Source organism: Typopeltis vanoorti, chromosome 3 (assembly GCF_054136105.1).
Source record: "Typopeltis vanoorti isolate ZY-2024b chromosome 3, IOZ_Tvanoo_1.0, whole genome shotgun sequence".
Taxonomy (NCBI): domain Eukaryota; kingdom Metazoa; phylum Arthropoda; class Arachnida; order Uropygi; family Thelyphonidae; genus Typopeltis; species Typopeltis vanoorti.
Window position 1 is genome coordinate 177,055,500 of NC_143551.1, and position 20,460 is coordinate 177,075,959.

General features: G+C 35.3%; 1 protein-coding gene across 5 annotated transcripts in view; it reads right to left on the minus strand.

Annotated features, from left to right (window-relative positions):
* LOC150108767 (tetratricopeptide repeat protein 33-like) overlaps window positions 1-20,460 on the minus strand; it is a 110,129-nt gene that overhangs the window by 79,104 nt on the left and 10,565 nt on the right. For 2 of the 5 annotated variants that reach the window (XR_016550681.1, XM_090416231.1), the window contains exons 2-3: window positions 18,023-18,178; window positions 9,590-9,813 (exon numbers count right to left, since the gene is read on the minus strand). Coding sequence is in view for 4 of the 5 variants with exons in the window: in XM_090416231.1 (XP_090272357.1) it covers window positions 9,590-9,801 (212 nt within the window). In the remaining variant the exon portion in view is untranslated. Of the gene's footprint in view, window positions 1-9,589; window positions 9,814-17,928; window positions 18,179-20,460 lie in introns of those variants that run through there. The other 3 variants (XM_090416232.1, XM_090416234.1, XM_090416233.1) reach the window with 2 other exon arrangements.

Here is a 20,460-nt window from a genome sequence, read left to right on the forward strand (position 1 = left end):
AGAGAATACAGAGAGAAACGTAAGAAAGCTAAACACTGTAAAACTAGCTAAACAAAAGTCACGGGAGGACTTTGGCAAGAATATCGAAAATAAATATCAAGAAGGTGGCAAAATATTCTGGAGGTTGTTGAAGAAGCTTAGGAATGGAGAGAAGAGTGCTGTAAAAGGAGTTGGAGATGATAAAGGTGACATGAAAACAGAAGAAAAAGATATCCTTGAAGTATGGGGTAATTACTTTGAAAAACTGCTAAATGAAACAAGCAGTGATGACAGCACTGTGGTAAAGAACACTGACCAGGCATGGAGTCAGGAATACATATCCATACTCGAAGTAGAAAAAGCCATCAAAGGATTGAAATGTGGAAAGGCAGCAGGAGTAGATGATATTCGACCAGAAATGCTGATGTACGGTGGTATAAGAGTCTTACAGTGGCTGCACTGTATAGTTCAGAAAGCCTGGATAGAGGGACGAATTCTCGATGATTAGAGTAGAACTCTAATAGTACCCATATATAAAAAGGAAAATAAAACTGAATGTGAGAATTACAGAGGTATTTCCCTACTGAGTGTTCCTGCAAGATCTATGTAAGTATACTTGAGAAGAATTGTGGAAGAAAAGCTTGGTGAAGAACAAGCTGGATTCAGGCCAAATAGAGGCTGTCAGGATCAGATCTTCACTTTACGACAAATAGTCGAGAAAGCATGGGAATATAACAAAGATCTGTATTTAAGTTTTGTTGATTTGGAAAAGGCATATGACAAGGTGCCAAGAGAGAGAGAAGCTTTTCAATACGCTACAGTTATATGGTGTCAATGGGGCATTATATCAAACAATAATTATTCTTTATTTTGAGTTGTAAGTCGGCAATTAAAATTGAAGTACAGGAAGATGGTTCAATGTTAAATCTGGTGTGAGACAAGGATGTAGATTATCCCCTCTGTTATTCATTATCTATATGGATCACATTATGAAGGAAAGTGGTATTAAACATGATATCAAAATTGGAGATGTTAATGTTAGCTCTTTGCTTTATGTGGATAATGTTATTCTTCTAAATAAATCCGCTACAAGTCTGCAAGATTCTCTGACTAAATTGAATAACTGTTGTAATAGATATGGTATGAAGGTCAGCAATAAAAAGACAAAGACAATGAAAATAGGCAGAATCATTGAAAATGTCAACTGTTGTGAATGGAGAACCTGTGGAACAAGTAAAACATTTCAGCTACTTAGGCACGCTTTTTAGTGAAGATGGTAAATTAAATATAGAAATAGACAACAGAATCAGCAAAGCTGGTATGGTGGGAAGTCAATTGAATAAATTCATATGGAATAAGAGAAATTAGTTGGAACACTAAATTAGCTGTATACAAGAGAGTGTTCAAACCAGTTTTAACTTATGGATCTGAGAGCTGGGTCAGAAGTAAAACACTTGACCAAAGACTAGAGACCACAGATGAGAATCCTGAGAAAGATTATAGATGGGAACAGATGGCATCAATGGCAATATCATATTAAAAACGAGGATATTAGGAAAGAACTTGACATTGTCAGCATCCAGGAATGCGTTAGCAGAGCTAATCTCAGGTGGTATGGTCACTTAAAAAGAATGGGCAATGAAAGATTAGCAAAACAAGTGTTCTCTGCCAGGTTGGCAGCAAAAACGACCCAGAGGAAGACCAAGATATAGGTGGATTGATATGGTACAAAGTGCCTTAGACAATAGAAATATAAGATCTGATAATTTTGGAGTCTTGACAAGTAACAGACTGATTTGGAGGAAAACTGTAGATAGGAAGTTAGTAATGATGTAATTTTTTCCATGTAGTACTATCATATCCTGTACACCCCTTGAGGGTACATGCAGGAATTTGATGATGATGAATTTGAAAATTGTGCAAAAATACTTTCTGTAATATTGTCAGTAAACTCAAAGAACATAAACGGTCTTGTTCCATTGCATTGATCTGATGAATAAAACACAGAAAGTTTACTACTACTAAATAAATTCATTGCAATGGCTGATCTGCGATAATTTCGGAATTGATTATTTATTCATTTTCAAGCATGTGAAATGTGCATTTATCTTTGGGAACAGAAAATAAATTGTGCCATAAAAAGTTCAGATATTGAAAGGCAATGCAGGAAATGCCAAGTAACAGAGCACACTTTAAGTCAAGTGAACATAAAAGGCGACTCGGTTACAGTTAATCTGGTAATTGCTCTACAACCGCTGTTAAGGGATTAATGGTGAATGAGGGTAATTACATGATGAAAGGCAGAATGCCAATAATGGTTTGATCCATGAAAATCCCAAGTCTAAGTATTTCATCCACTTCAGCCAGAAGGGAGGTAAATGGTGTCAAAAGTTGAAAGGGATAGTATTAATTTATACAGAACAGCTGCAGTTCATTAACAGGAAGTGGCTAATCCTAATGCAACAGTAAAGCTGAAAGGTAAAAAGTTTAATTTCTTTTAGTCCTTTCTTTTAGTGTCGCACGGTGATCAGCATTCATTTTAGAAATGGACTTTACAACCGTGTTATAAATAACTTTTAATTTTCTGATGTTTCGATCTTCCTATTAAGATCATCATCTAGAGTATATACAAATATACAAGGACAAGCTGAGTTACATTACACACAGTAAGCTAAAGAAACAATGATTTGATCACCAGTTATTCTACTGGCATGACCTCTAGTGAAAAAAAAAATACAAATTAATTATTTAGAAACTACATCAAAGCGAAATTCTATTTAAGATAACATGAAAAAAACATTCTTTCTTATAGTCTTCTTTCAGTAACAATGATGTCCTATTTTGAACATTACAATTGTTATTTTAGATTTAGGATTCTAGATTATCTACAGTCCTGTTAATAGTTAACTCTTAGAGAGAAAGGTTCTGTGGGTAGAATATGTGCCTTCCATATGCTTGGGATTTTTAGACCATCATTGTTCAGATTGGGGTGGTTGATAAGAATCTCACAGGCTTCCTTAAATTTGCATTCATACCATGGTTTGGTGTGATGTAAAACGACTGGTGCTTTTGAAGTCAATTCTATGTAAAGTGTTCAGGGCATGATCAGAAAGGCCAGCTTCGCCATAGTTATTATGCTGAAGATAATGTGTCATTTATGTTCCTTTTGTCTGATGGGAATTGTGCGTCCTGTTTCCCCTATACATGGTATATTACAGGTGCAATAAATACGGTATACTCCAGGGTTGGCCAGCGGCAGGAGTGGGTCTTTGGGTGAGTTGAGTAAGCTTTTTAATTTTGCAGGCAGGTTTAAAGGTGGCTTTGATGTTGTATTTTTGTAGTATTCTGTTTATTTTATCTGATGTCCCTTTAATGTAAGGAATGGTTATCTGGTTTATTTTATTTTATTATTTTTTTTTTATCGAAGCCTTGTAGAGAATTTTGTCATGACATGACATGTCATGACATGACATAATTTTGACATTAATTTTTCCACATGACACCCTTCATTAAAAATAAATACAGGTTTATTTCAAAGAAATAAATAAAGAAAATAATATGCTGATAATTTTTATTTTCAATTTTAATGAAATACATATAAAACACATTGCAAGTAAGTATCAATGAAATGGTATACATCCATAACACTAAGCCAGCCAAAGAAAGACTTTATAAGTCTGATTTTAGTCAACTGCTAGAGGAACTTTTTTCTAAGACCCTCATCAACTAGTTCTCAAGTTAGTCAATTTCTGGCAAGAGTACTGTTTCTTCCAGTGAAAAAATGAAGACTAGTAAACTATTAGATACTGATTAAATATAACTAAATTATTAAATTTAGTAATGGTGTATCAGACACTGAGATAGGTCACAAGCTAAACTTACCTCACACCACTGGTATCCCAATCATAATTGATACAAATAAGGACTTTATTTACGTCAGTTACATGTATGTATATCGCTGCTTAAAATTATTCAAACATTATGAGGAAAAAAAAAGCGATGATTGTTATACAATGAAATTACATGATGGTCATCTGACTGGGGTATGCCCTGTATATGCTTTTGGCATTTGGCTATGTATAATGATAGCATTATACATACCCATAAGGATATGTGCCTTGCATTATGGGATACTAAGGCAAGTGATGTGAAGTCATAAGCTTCTCTACACGAGTTGCCCCAGTCCTGAAAATAGTTCAGGCGCAAACTTGTTTGCTTATACTTGGATAAAGGATTAAAGCAAGCATATAATTTCTTGGTATCTTTAATTTATAGTATTGTAAAAATAATCATAATTAAAATTCTGAATATTTTTACGTATTGTTTATGTTAGTATATTTATTAGTTTTGTTTTCATAACACGCATTGTCGGCACTTGCGATGTGCCTGTTATGGAAATTGTTTTGTTAAAAGTGATATGTACAACAGTTAAAAATTTAATGTACTTACCGGATTTGATTAGTTGTGTTACTTTAAACAAATTTATTATGGTTTGAAATATTAAGTTGTGTTTTATGAGGACATTCTCTTGTCGCTAACAGAGACAACGTGTCAGCCATTATACAGTACTTAGTTTCTCGCTTGCCAAGGAGTGCACATGTTCGCCGAGAAGTTTGATGAGTGATTGACAGCTAACAAGAAAGCGTCCGGTATCTGAGTAACGGCTGTAAACAAGAGAGCATTCGGAAGGAATTTAGAACACAGGCCGGCAGATATTTAGGTTCGGAGGAACTTAAGTTTTTTTATGTGACAGTCGGAGAAAAATTAATAGTATATTCCGAAAATGGAATCGTGGAACTATTAAGTTTTATTGTGGATAAATAAAAGAAAATATTGCTATATGCGTTTTAAATGGAATATTGGAGGAAACACTAATTGAAAGATTGATAGTAGATTCCGAAAAGGGAATCTTAGAACTGTGTTTTTTAAAGTGGAAGAGTTAAGACCGTCAATAAGCATTAGTGAATAAAAGAAGAAATTGCTATCTACGTTCTAAAGGAATGTTCGAGAAAACTCTGATTAGGAAGTTTCATCTGTATTAAGGACGCCAGATCTGACTATTATTTCTACTGAAGAAAAGAGACAGAATTAAGTCAGGAAGAATTAATGTGTGTTACATAAGTGATGAGAAAGGATCCTGTAAAAATGAAGAATAGAGTCATATCTTCTGAAAAGGGCCTTGACAGAAAGAGAGAAACTGGCTATGAACATTTTGCATTTTGAAAACAAAGTGTTTAGTCTTAAGTGTAAGTTTATTTAAAAAGGCCTTGGATCCAATTAATTTGTAGTTATAGTTACGTAATATTGTTTGAAGTGTATATATATATCGTTTTAGTTTTATTAAATGTGTTTATTTTGTGTTTGGTCTTGAGTCAGTGATTAATTGGATTCTGAAAGAAAGAGTTAAGATCATTGCACCAACTGGAGTGAACCCTTGTGCACATAATAAAATATAGGTACACTCTGAATAAAAAAAAATAATTGTTAGAAACAGAGATCATCTCTATGGTAGGATTAAATATTAAGATAAATATGAATATCCTCAATATAAAAATCCACCAATTATTAACAGTATAACCAAGTGGAAAAACTTCAAACAGGGGATTTTAAACTTATCAACAGTCATTATATATTTATCTTAAAATGCCATAGTTATTACTAACTATATTAAATTTTAACAAATGTTTAAAACCTCTAAAGCCCAAAAAAAAAAAAAATCTACATAAAAGCAAACAAAATTAAAATCAGAATTCTTAAAATTTAGAACCTCTAGATACATTATCATTAACAATCTGCATGGATTTAAAAGAGGTCAAATTCAACCTCTAATATTGAGTCATAATGTAACAAACTCATTCACACAGCATCTTCTAGCCTGGCATACTTCTCGCCAATAACATTTTTCAGAGATATCTTTCGATTTTGCTATGTCTCTCTCTCTCTCTCTCTCTCTCCCAATTCCACTTTCTAGATACTCATCACAATCTTACACAAATTCAAGTAATGGCTTTTTTGTTGTTTTGCTTCACTTTTGCACCCTTACTCTCCTACTTTCTGAGTAATCCTTTCCATATTAATCTGGTAAAATCCACACAAATATCGGAACATCTCTATCACATCACCTCTCCACAGCTAATTAACTAAGCTCTGCAACTTACAATCTTTACTAGCCTCATAACTAATATTAATTATATTGTATTTGTTTCTTCAGGGTTTGCCACTGAATCTCGAAGGTTTGGTTCAGTTCTCAAACTCTTTCATTATTTCTTGAATAATGTTTGTGTATTTTAGTTTACAGTTCACATCTGAGAGCTGCTCAACTTTTATTCACTTTAAAACTTTCTTACATGTTGTTCTTTTCAATATGAAATTCAATTTTATCCTGCTCAAGACTAAATGGTGATCACTTCCAATTTCAAATCTTCTGTACATTCTACTGTCCTGCACCAGTGAGAAAACATCACTATTAACAACATTTTTATATTGGAACATTTTGTCTGTAATAACCAGTCCATGTCCTGAGATCCAACAGGTATTTGCCATTATTATTAGCTTTGCTTTCTCAGTTGCTATTGTTAAAGCCTCAAAAAATTCATCCAGTTCTATCTTAGTAGCACCTTCTATGGAACCATAGGCACAAATAAGTCTCATTGTCCAGTTCCCCATTATTGATGTTTCATATAATTTCATATAATCTTCTTGAATGGCAGGCAATACTTGATATTGCCTGCCATTCAAGAAGATCAGCCTAGTATTTAGTGTTGAATGCTATAGCTACTCCTTTTCCTGAATATAACATTTTGTATTTATTGCTTAGAAAGATCATCATTTTTGTCTTTTTTGTTTCAGTCACCTGCATTATGTCGATCCAGTACTTTTCCAATTCTTCTGCTAGTTTCATTTTTCTGCCATTCAGGCTTCTTATGTTGATAAAACTATCAATTTTTAATGAGTATTTTTTTGGAAATATTTGTATATGAAATTTAATTTAATATGCTTCGACCAAATTTCAAAGCTTCAGATAATCCCTATTAAATATTAAAAGAAATGACATTCTTCTTTCAATCCTTTAACTAAGTACATGCAAACAAAGCTCTTGTGTTGAAGATATCTTACAACTAGTCTACCAGTATACAGAGGCTGCAGAATTCACATCAACTGCTTCAAAAATGCATAATGTAAAGTACAACTTCCTTTTGGATGTATATATTGCTATTCTTTATGAGAAGGGTCTCTACCTAGACCGGTTTTGACCTTTGAGGTATGTAAAAGTGTGGGGGATACCTCTCCAAAAACTCTGAGTGATCTACAAGATTACTCTAAATTTCACTGAGTGACTCTAAAGGATCACTACTAAACTCATCACTACTGACTTCAATCACTCCAGGACAGGAAACTCAGCAGTGGTTCCACTCAGTGACAGGCAAAAACCTACTACCAAGCAGAGCCCTCTCTACCTCCCAAGAAGCAAGCAAGCCCAAAGATGAACATTATTAACTGTTATCAATGCAAGTCAGACCCAGAAAGATACTAAGGTTAAATTAATGCTTAAATTATATATTTCCTATATACAAGTTAGTAAAACGGCGTATCACAATATTATTAAAAAATACTCTGGATCAAAGATATCTGTAAAAGTTTTACGGCTGAGTTATAAATTATATTTAAAAAAAAACCTTGTTTTAATCCTTTACCCATATTATGCAAACAAAATTTGCACGTGAAATATCTTCATGACTAGTCTACTACTCGCACACAGAGGCTGTCAAGTTCACATCAGTTGTCACAGTATCTCATGATGCATAATGCAGTATCCGATAATCCCATATTGCATTATGTGATATTGAGGAAACTGATGAAAGTCGACACCTTCTATATACAAGACTAGTTACAAAAATACTTCTATAAGCAAAGTTTGTTTGCATACTTTGGTAAAGGATTAAAACAAGAATATAATTTCATGTCAATTTTAATATATATACTAAAGATCTGTTGTTATTCATATAGGAGGAATGGAGAGTGCTATCATCAGTAAAACTGTGGATAGGGTTTGGGTCAGCAAGAGAGTGTATTAATTATGTATCATGAGAAAGAGGGTTGGTTAGATAACACAGCCCTGAAGAACAAGTGCATTAATAAGAAAATCTGCAGAAAGAACACATTCCACCATTAGATGCAATGAATAGTCAGAGAAAACTAGCAACCCAGTTAAAAAAAAGGTACAAGCAGACCATAAAATGGCAATTTGCTAAGAACTCCTTGAAGCTAAACCCTATCAAAATTATTTGGAAATGTCAAGTGCAACAACAAAAATTTCTTCGAATCTTTCAATGTTACATGTCCAAAGGTGGGTGATATATTATAATAAAAGAGTTACTTTTTTTTCTTTCTTTCATGTATTTACAACACTATATTTACATGTATTTTCAGTAATAGTGCAGATGTGAGAGCCCTGCAAGATGATTTGAATAAACTAGACAGATAGCCAAATGAATGGGGTTCAATGCAGCAAAATGTAAAGTCTTCAGGTTTGGGATCTATCAATGGAGGATGCATACTTGATTGGAGGAGGTAGAGGAGACAAGAAATCTGGGGTTGATGATTGATAGAAAACTGAAATTTAGGGAGCATATTGCAAAGGTGGTGAGGGTAACTCAGAGGATTGCTGCAATACTAAGAAGGATGCTGACCTTCAGAGATAAAAGAGTTATCATTCCATTGTATAAGGCCCTGATCAGACCACACTTAGACTACTGTTCTCAGATTTGGTCCCCACGATTTGAAGAGGATAAGTTGACTGGAAAGGTTACAGAGACAGATAACAAAGATGGTTTCAGGACTGTATAATGAGTTATGAGGATCGACTGAGGGAATGTGGACTGCAGAGTTTGGTGAATAGGAGAGGTGATATGATCGAAACTTTTAAACTGTTGAGAGGCAGTTACAGGGTAGACATTGGAGAGTTCTTTCACTTGGTGGAACGGTGGAAAGGAGCGATGACAAGGGGCCATCCCTGGAAGTTACAAAAGGAGGCTGTGCGCAAGAGGGTGAGGAGTGGTTTCTTTGTGGAGGGTCGTTGAACCTTGGAATGCATTGCCTGAGAGAGTGGTTGGAGGTGGGCATGGTCAATGGGTTCAAGGAGTGGTATGAAAAACTTTGTGTTTCCTAAAAATGACCTTTCACAATGAGTCTTTTGACTCCATTGAGGCCTGGATAATAATAATAACAATTTTAAATAAATGAAATCTTTTCATTTTTTGTTTAATATTTAGTATTTAACTGTCCTAAATCTGAAAAGAAACTATAATAGTGAATATAAAATGGAATCACTTAAGGAAATATATACTTTATAGAGCAGTCACACATTTCTGTTAATGCAAAAAAAAAAGTAATGAGAATGATACTGACATGTTCCACTTGGTCTAGTCTTTCTCACAATATATACACAGGACATTTTTATTTATTTTTTTTTAAAATAATAAGTAACAAAGTTTACCATTCTCTAGCTGAATAGTGCATGGATATATTTGTGAATTTCTCATTAAATACATACTGTATTTAACAGGGGAAAAGAAATCAGTTATTAAAGCCACAATTTAAATATACTTACCGCTCATTTTCTGCAAGTACAGATCCCTCGTTTTTAAGTCTAATACTATCTTCTGATGAGTTTAGTTTTCTGCGTTTAAGACTTTCAAGATACTCTATATCATCAAAACTTTTGACATTATTTTCATCATCTAAAGTATTTGCAATGAATCCTTCCGATACATTTTTGGAAATCTTCTCTCCTATTTTACGCTTCCATCCAAATGTAGTCATTTCTTCTTAAGCCTGAAATTTGGCTGAGAATTAAAGTCAGATTCATTTTAATTAAGTGGCTTAATTTTGCACACTCATTTAAAGATATTAAAAATTACAACGAAATATGTAGTTGAATAATACAGATTAGCACATGAAAATATAAGTATTTTCATGCTTATATTTTCAGCTACATTTTGAATATCTTTCAGCTACATTTTGAATATCAAGTTTAATCAACATGGGTGGCAGAGCATATAGCATCATAACAAAGGTGTGGGTTTGAATCCCAATATGGCATGAATGTCTTTAGGTGGTTGATGATTTTCATCACCTGGCAAAAGAAAAAATACCATATTTGATTTGAAGAGGATTCCCAGATTATCTAATTCTTGGTCCACTGCAGCTAATATGTACTAGAGAATACATCTCTGAAAGGACAGCAATCTATCAATTAAATATATGTACATATGCAATCAACCAATTAAATATATGTACATATATAAATTAATTATATATTTGGCAACAAACCGCAATGCTTTAAACCACACATAATAACTACATCCAGAAGTTCAATGAAGCATTAGATTTTATTTTTATTATACCGTCATCTCCATGGAGTATAAAGGAAATTGATTTGTTTACTTGGACAGTGCAACAAGAATCGAGCTTGAATACTCAACAACTAGAGATTTCCTCTTACAAAATAGGTCGTATATTGTCTTTCCGATATATATATATATATTAGCCTTATTAACAAGGATGCTAAATGTTAGAATTGCAATTATGTTAGAATCAATGCAGCAATATCCAGAGAGCAAAGAACATGGATATATCCATGGATGTAGTTATTATATGCGATTTAAAGCAGTGTGGTTTGTTGCCAAATATACAATTAATTATATATATATAACGCATCTATGAAAGGACAGCAATCTCTAGTACTCAGTCCCTTACTGTTCCTTTTATACGTAAATAATATTTATCCTTATCTTACAGAAGACAGAAAAGTAGCATGCTATGCAGACGATATATCCATCTGGCACATTAGTGGTAAAATTAAGGAATCAGAAGAGATTCTAAACAATCCATGAGAGGATTAGAAAAATAGTCAGATGAACTTAAACTCAAAATCAACCAAGATAAAACAAAACTAAGCACCTTTAGAACAAAACTAAGAACCTTTAGTACACCTTTCATCTCATTCCTTTTAAATGATATTCTGTCAATATTCCATATACTTAAGATCTTTGAAATGCAATTTTTGGTTATTTGTATCTGGAGGAAGCAGGCTACGGAGCATATGAAACTAACAGATATAAATAAATTTCAACTATACTGTGAATATACTGTATAATCTTATGCAATATGGAAAAGAACCAAAGAAACTTGAAGATGCAGCAAGAAAGTTGGTTTTCAAACTGAAAGAAGTGATTAGATAAAAACTCTTTTCAAAGCTATAGAATATCGGAATAAGTGAAACTTGGTTGTCCAGGGAGGATGTGATATCAGGAATAGAACTATAAGGATATATAATTTTCTGAAAGGATAGAAATGTGAAAAGAGGATGGGGAATGCTGTTGATTGCAGAGGAATTGTGTCTGCAAAAACTGGAAGTTGATAGTGCATGCACAGATTTTGAATTTGTGTGGTGTGAAGTTAAAATAAACAGGTTAGTAAATCTGACAGGATGCTATTATAGGCCAGGGAACATTACCAAAATGTTCCATTTTGCTGATATTACAAATCCTACATTCTATTGCATGCTGAATTATCCTGAGAGTCTCTTGTCTTGTTTAATCTATCTGATCTGTATGTGAGTGATGGAAGAATGTCACTATCAAATAGTTTTGCCTTTGCAGAGATGTCAAAGATTTGGATCAGTAAGAGAGTCTTTTAGTCTGTTGAATGATAACCATGCAGCTTTCTTTCGTTTTACTAGCTCTTCAGATAAATCGTTATTAATTTTTATTGTTTGTCCTAAGTAATTGTAAGAGTTAACCTGTTCTATAGGAATGTCATTAATGCATAGGTTGCTGTCACTTGTGATGTTTTCAATCCATTTTGTTTTTATTAGATTCATTTCTAAGCCTATCTCACTGCTGTTTTTGTATATTTTTTTGCCCATTTATTCTAGGTCTTTTGGGATGTTAGTAATAGATCATTGGCAAACAAGTATTTGTAATTTTTTGGCATCTATATTTATTCCTCCATTTAGGTCTATTTTTCTCAGAATATATTCTAAAGTGCTAGAAAAGGTTTGGGAGATCACATTGCCTTGGAAGAGCCTTCTCTTTATACCTATATTTATGGGTTGATCAAATAAGGTTATTTGTGCAGTCAGATTTTTGTTCATTTCTTTTATCATGGATGTAAGTAGGATCCACATTTATTCCCAGTAAGACATGGATGACTGCATTATGTTCAATGGTATCAAATGCTTTTTTGAAATCAATAAAGAGGAAACAGAGGGATTCGGTATTTACTGAAATTATCTGTTAATTGCAAAATGATCTGGATATGATCCACTGTGGATTCGAAGCCTCTTCTGAATCCCACTTGCTCTCTGCTGGAGTTGTCTTCGAGAGTAGGTTGAATTATGTTCAATATTATTTGTTGAGAGGATCCAGAGGCGAGTGACTAAGATGATAGCAGGTCTATGGAATGAACCATATGAGAACAGGTTGAAGATTTGTGGGTTGCAGAAACTAGTTGATAGGCGAAAAAGGGGAGATATGATTGAGACATTCAAATTGCTAAAAGGATTCTATAGGATTAATTCAGATGATATTTTTGAGATCAGGACTGGTGGTGGGAGAACTAGGGGACACCCATGGAAGCTGGGCAAGAGCGTGGTTAGCAGGGGTGTTAGAGCTGGGTTCTTTACTTTTAGAGTGGTAAATGAGTGGAATAAGCTGCCAGAGTCTGTTGTGGGTGCTATGACAGTGAGCGAGTTCAAGGCAAGGTATGATAGATACTGTGAGAATGTTGAACAGCTGTGTGAACATGATGTTTAGGGCCTCCCTCGATGAGTCTAAGGACTCCTGGAGTAGCCTGTGGTAATAATAATAATAATAATTATCCTGGTCATAATTTTATATATGTGAGAGAGTAGACAGATTGCATGAAAAATATATACATACACATACATACAGAAAGTATTTTACCTTGGGTATAATAAATGTTAAAGATACCAAACTATTTTCAACCTGGTTTTATTCCATTTCTCAAGTAACCAAACAGACAAAGAAGTCAAGTTTGCACCTGCAAGTGTTGCAAGTCTAGCTTTGCAACACTTGCAGGTGCAAACTTGACTTGTTTGTCTGTTTGCTTACTTGGGAAATGGAGTAAAACCAAGTTTAAAATAGCTTGGTATCTTTAACACACACACACACACACACACACACACACACACACACACACACACACACACACACACACACACACACACACACACACACACACACACACACACACACACAGAATAGATCCTCAAACTAGAATATGTCACAATGAAACCGCAGATACAACTATCTGCTTGGTGATGACAAACAATTGCAATAAAATCAAAACTGTTGGATTTATTTCACCAGTCAATTATTAAAATAAACAAATACCATTTGATTATTGCAAATTTAACAAATTATTATTATAATTATCAACAGACTATTATACATGCCTCCATAGCGCAATTGGAAGAATGACGGTACATTGCGCCCTTCGATTGGAATAAGCCTAAGTTCGGAATGTATGGAGAGGTAGCACCTTAGTATCGATGTTAGCCGCTGATCTCAGGATCAGGATGTTGGGCTCTGGTCCTCACATACACTCAACTCTCACTTATGGCTCCAAGAAGTTGGTAGTGCACACCAGCGGCCACACCCCGGTAAACCGTCTCGGCTGGCAGACTAAACTAAGTGAGGGTATCAGCAATATAGAATGCTGTAAACAGGGAATGTCACCCCTTATGTGCACGAAGTCTAGAATGGCCAAGATGGCAGAAGAATCAACACTGACTGATCAATGGCATGACAGCAAGACGTGCGGCACATCAAGGGCACACTCCTGATATCTAAGGGACTTGTGGCCAGCCGTCGTGGAAGAGATCGGAGCCTCACCACGTATTTATCCATTGTCAACCATGTCACAATATGAAGTTAGAGATGTGGTTGAGACCCCTGCAACCATCAGCTCTTATAGCTACAGGGAAGAAGAGCTTGAAACTGGGAATTGTAAGACAAGAACTACTAAAGGTAGTGTATGAAGATAATATCCCAAACCCTCCAGGGAGGATATTCTCAGATACCCGTTGTCTGAAAACCAGGAGCAATCTCTTGAAAATAGTAACATGGAACGTCAGAACACTCTACGAGGCAAGTAAATTAGATAACCTACTCTAGGAATCAGAAGTGATGAAGGCCGATATTGCAGGTATCAGTGAAGTGGACAGATACAGGCATAATAATAAGAAAAAAAAAAAAAAAAAATCACACTATAATCTACTCTGGCAGTGACTTACACCTTAATGGAGTAGCACTTGTCCTAAGTAATAGAACTGCAAAATCTCTACAGGGATATTGGCCCATAAATGACAGAATCATAACAGCCAAAATAACTGCACAACCATTCAACCTGTATATTATCCAAGCATATGCATCAACCCAAGATCACCCAGACGAAGAGTTGGAACAATTTTATGAAGACATCCCAACCGCAATCTCCAGTGCTAAGTCAGATGATGTTATTATACTGATGGCCAACCTAAATGCAAAAGTGGGCTCAGAAAAAATCTCATTTTCCATGGAAAACCACGAGCTTGGAATCAGAAATGAAAGATTAATTCAATTCTGTGAAACCAATGACCTAATAATTGCCAACACACTGTTTAAACATCCTCCCAGAAGACTATAATAGCTGGACAAGCCCTTGGGACATCTAAAAAAAAAATCAGCTTTTTATTCCCGTATAAGGAAGTAGGCGAGGCCATTTAGCCCTATCTAACTTTTGGAGACTGAGTGGGCAGTTCAGTCTCCACTGGTACCAATCAGAGATAGATGGTCCAAGGCTATCACTAATTAAGCGGTACACAGTGAAGAGAGACGGCTCAAATGTGCTGCCATCTTGTGGTCGCTAACCCTAACACAATATATTTAATGTCTGAAATAATATGGGTTCTATGGTCGATTTTCTTGAGTTTACGGGACGAAAAACCCGAGTTTCCGGGAGGAAAACCCGCTTGCCCGTGCCAGAGATCGACTAACTCAGGAACCGGTTGAAAAAAGGCTTAGAAAAATTTCTTCTAGTCGCTGACTAGACTCTAAACCAAGTCTTCCTTCGTGCGGCCAAGCGCCATGGTGAGCTACACAGGCTCGAAATCTACTATAAAAACACTTGCAGAAAAGAAAAGCCTAGACTTGTGGGAAGAAGAAGAATGGAAGACATCAAAAAACGGATCAACAACAAAAGAACTCTTGCAAAATCTATAGAAACCAAATTGACTATACAATAATAAGCAAAAGATTCTGAAATGCAATAACACAAACATATCCTGGAGCAGACATAGGATCGGGCCACAACCCAGTGATTGCAAAAATCAAAATAAAACTTAAGATACCAAGTCAACCATTCATAAGAGAAACTTATAATTCAGACTCACTTAACCAAGAAGTTAAAGACTGCTTTATAAAAGAATTCACAAAATCCCTTAACGAGTCTGACACCACAACTCACAGAGAAAATAGAATGCCAATTGATGAAATTAACATGAACTGGCAAACATTCAAGAATAGCATCAATGAAGCAGCCAAAAATACACTCCCACAATTAAAAAGGAAAAGGAATAAACCTTGGATGAATGAAAAAATACTGACGTTGATGGAACAAAGAAAAAAGTTCCAGAACAAACCTGAATATAAAAGCATGAATAAAGAAATAAAGAATGCAGGAAAGCCAAAGAGGAATGGATTAAATATAAATGTATAGAAAACCTTGATAAAAAACACAGAAGCAGAGAAATGCATGAAAAGATCAGAGAAATGACAACCAGGAGACAAATACAGCAAACCATGCAAGTGTTATTAGAGACTCAAGAGACCATATTCTAATGGATAAAAAAGAAATCATGGAAAGATGGATTGAATACACAAGGAAATTATATGAACAACAAAGAAATGATATTCCTGAACAGGAATATCATTACTTTGTTTTGTTTACTCTGTGAAGTTGAAAATGCCATCAGAAAACTAAAACCACATAAAGCTACAGGAATAGATAACATCTTGGCAGAATGGTTGAGGGGTCTCGATGAAGGAGGACTAAAATTTCTAACAAAATTATGCAATAAAATATATGAGACTGGATTTCTATCCAAAGATATTAATGACTCAATTTTCATTCCAATTCCCAAAAAAACAAAAGCTACAAGATGTGAAGAGTTCAGGACAATCAGCCTCAGTCAAGTATCAAAAGTCCTCCTATACGTTATTCTTGAAAGAAATAAAAGAAAAATAAACACAGAAATAAATGATACATAAAGTGGCTTCAAGGAAAATGTAGGTACAAGAGAAGGTATTTTCAATGTCAGAACCATCATAGAAAGATATCTAGAAAAACAAAAAGATGTGTACCTCTGCTTTATAGATTACAAAAAGGCATTCAACAATGTCCAACATGAACAATTAATTGAAATCCTTTCAAAAATAGGCATGGATGGAAAAGACATTAGGCTATTAACTAATATTTACTGGGAACAGACTGCATCTTTGAGAATAAATAGAGAGACCTCAGAAGAATTCCAAGTTCAGAAAGGTGTGAGACAAGGCTGTGTCTTTTCTCCGATTCTCTTTAACCTATACACAGAAGAAATATTTAATAAAATTAGTAACCTCAAAGGAATCACTGTAGGGGGCAGAAATATTAATAACCTAAGATATGCAGATGATACTGTTCTTCTAGCTGAAAACAAATATGACCTCAAACTCTTATAGATGAAACCCTCAAGTATAGCGAACAGTATGAGCTCAGTTTCAACTTTAAAAAGACAAAAAAACCATGATAATTTCAAGAGAAAAGAAAATATCCAAAATATGCATCAATATAAAAGGAAATAAATTAGAACAGGTGCAAAAAATACATATACCTCGGACACTTGATCACAGAGAATGGCAGGACAGAAGACGAAATTAGAAAAAGGATTGAAATCGCAAGGTTGACTTTCAACAGTATGAAAAATCTACTAACATCTAGAGAATTAAATCTGAAAACAAGACTAAGAATCTCCAAATGCTACATATGGTCAACATTATTATATGGATTAGAGACATGGACACTCTGGAATCTGAGTGTGAAAAAACTGGAGGCCTTTGAAATGTGGATGTTGCGGAGAATTATGAGAATATCATGGAAAGAAAAAAAGACAAATGAAGAGGTACTAGAGATGGCGGTTGTCAACAGGAGCCTGATGAAAGAAATTAAAAAGAAAATTCAGATATTTTGGACATATTCTGAGACAAATGCCTACAAAGGACACTTCTCGAAGGAACTGTTGAGGGAAAGAGAAAGAGGTAGACAAAGACTGGAGTGGATGAAAAATATAGAAGACTGGACCTATCTCTCATATGAGGAATGCAGCAGAGAGGCACAGAATAGGACATGGTGGAGACACATGGTAGTCAATCTCCTGGAGGGAGAAGACACCTGACAGGACAAGTTCGATTCTCGTCGTGACAGGAGGAATCTTTATGTGGACTTTTTCAATTGAAGGCGAGTTATCCGATCTCATACGGAGGTAGCAGGGTTTTTTCTCCCAGAAACTTGGGTTTTTCATCCCGCATAAAGACAAATCAGCCCTTCAGAACACATGCAATTTACAGACAAAAAATACTAGTTGTCATGGGCAGTAAATGACCTTGATTGGTAGTAGAGGTTCGGTGTAGTGGTGGAGACAGTTGTATAGTAGGTGTCCTCCAGCAATGAGTCTTCAGACTCCTTGGAGGTGTCATGAATAATAATAATACCTCTATGGAGTCAAGAGACTCATCGTGGGAAGTCCCACTCAAACATGCACAGCTTATCGTACCTCGACTTAAATGCATTCACTGTCCCTTTACTCACCACTCTCCATGCAAAAAACCTACTCCTCACACTCACCTTATACAGCTTCCAGGGATGGCCTTTTGTTCTCCTGTCTCCAGATTATTCTATGAAAAATTAGATCTACATTAGTCTGGTAATTATCCCTTACCCACTTATATGTCTAGATTATGTCTCCCATCTTCCTTCTATCCACTAGGCTCCATAATTTTCATTCCTCTCAATCTGTCCTCATATTCCCAGTACCGGTCTTAACAGTATTATATGCCCTGGGCAAAGCAATGCACTGAGGGGCCATAACACCCACCTACGGGAATAAAAATGCGAACAGTCAATAAAATTAAGCCTATTGATTTATTGGTAGTTTGAACAAAATCAATATTTAAACATAAAAAAAAAAAATGCTGTAAAATGAGGATTAATTAACACAAACTTTTGCAAACTTTCTTTGCAGAGAACTGATTTATAATTGGCTTAAAGTCAATGGTCTTCAGGATGTCATTTTCCATGCACATGAGTGAAAGCCAGTTCAAACACTGCTGCTCCGTGTGCTGCAAAGCTGATTCTTTGAAAGTTTCAGTTTTGAAAATGAACGTTCCCCTGTACTGTTGGTCAACATGATGGTCACCATCATGATGCACGTGATGGTGACCAACACTCTGAGTGCCATTTCAACATTGGCAAACACAGATTTCAAGTTCTCCAAAATTATTTTTCTATACAACACAGGGAGAGTCTCACAGTTTATTAAGAACCATGCAGCATTTGAGATGCTTGCATTCATTTAGGTCTTCATAATCAAGGTCTTTGTGATACACCTTTTCCAGATGTTCACACTTTGTTTAGCTCATTAGAACCAACTTTTTTTAATTGACTGAAGGAAAACAGATTTCCAATCCATGAATAAGCTTCTGCACATTTTGTCAGGCCAGAGTTCAGAGAGAGAAAGAGTCCAGAACAGGGAGGAATGCTTCCACCTTGAACTTTTCACTTTTGTTTAGACGTATCTCTTCTTCTGATTCATCATATCCAGTAAGACGTATACTTCACTTTCGTTCCTGTTTCTTCACATCGCTATAATCCGAATCTGGACATCTACTCCTGGCCTTCAGTTCATATTCACTAAATTTATCTCTAATTTCCTGAAGATACGTTTTTAGAGACTCGAAATGATTCATGGCAACAAGCATGTCCACATCTTTTGACAAAACAAGTATGGTCCTGTTTCACTCTTTTGAGAATGTCATTCCAAAGCATTGTCAGAAATATTGTTTCCACGTTCTCCATTTTCTTGCTCAATACTTTTGCCTCTTGCCTTGCATTCATTTCCTGGTCAGCTGACACTGACCAGGAAGTGAACACCAGGCAAGAGGCAAAAGTATTGAGCAAGAAAATGGAGAATGTGGAAAGGATATTTCTGACAATTCTTGCAAACAAAGCTCCATGCAGAGCATGGACAGCATCAAAATGTACGACCATCTTGTGTTAGACAGATGCTTTAACACAACGTGATCTTTTCCTAATGATGATGTTAGAACATTCCATTGATATGTAGAAGCTGAAAAAAACGAACACAGACACCAAACAAAGTCAAAGAATTTTACAATCTGTAGACAACATTCTGCCGCTTTTACTCTGGCCAAGTTCAGGCTGTGTCCTGTACAGGGGTCATAGATGGCAAACTCATTCAGTTGATGGATCTGTGCTTGCAATCCAGTATAGCAGACCCTGGGCAACTGCCCAGTGTGCTTATGCCTTAAGACAGTCCTGCATATTCCAGAAACAAATTTAGAGAGGGTCCAGAGACGATTGACTAACATCTCATCATTTTGAAAACCTAGCAACCAAATCTGTGCACAGTAATCTGCGACCTGATCAAAACCTTGTAAAGTGGAATCAAAAACATCCTTACTTCTACACATCAGTGTTCTCTGCATGATTCCTATAATCTGCTGTGTTGTCCTCACAATTTTAGCAAAATTGTCCACAAAATTTCAAGTCTCTATTCACCACAACACTTAAATCCTTCATCACCTCCAAAATATCCCCACCAACCCTGTACTCTGCATCCCATTGTTTAAAATTTTTAACCTTACACTTTGTAACATTAAAATGACATCCCACACACCTGCCTATTGAGACAGTCTAAATAAGTCCTCTTACAAAGCTACAAGATCTGGTCTACTTCTCATAACTCTCCCCAACTTTGCATCATCTGAAAACAATGTATATCAGTGTACCAATGCATTACCTCCTTATCTAAGCCCTTTCCAATGCCATTTACATACAAATTAAATAATGGTCGCAAAACAGGCCCTGGGAACAACCACTAGAAGAGGAATATCACTCCTCATACACAACCTGTTGATACCTATCAGACAGACAATCTCTAATCCAATGCACTAATCAACTATCCAACCCCCATCTCTTCCAATTTAACTACTAGTTTGTCACATAGTAATTTATTGAAAGTTTTTGCAAAATTTAAATATACTGCTGCATAAGTATTCCCCTTGTCCAATATATTCATGACCTTGTTATAATACTTATGCAGTAGTATATTTAAATTTTGCAAAAGTAAGCAGAATG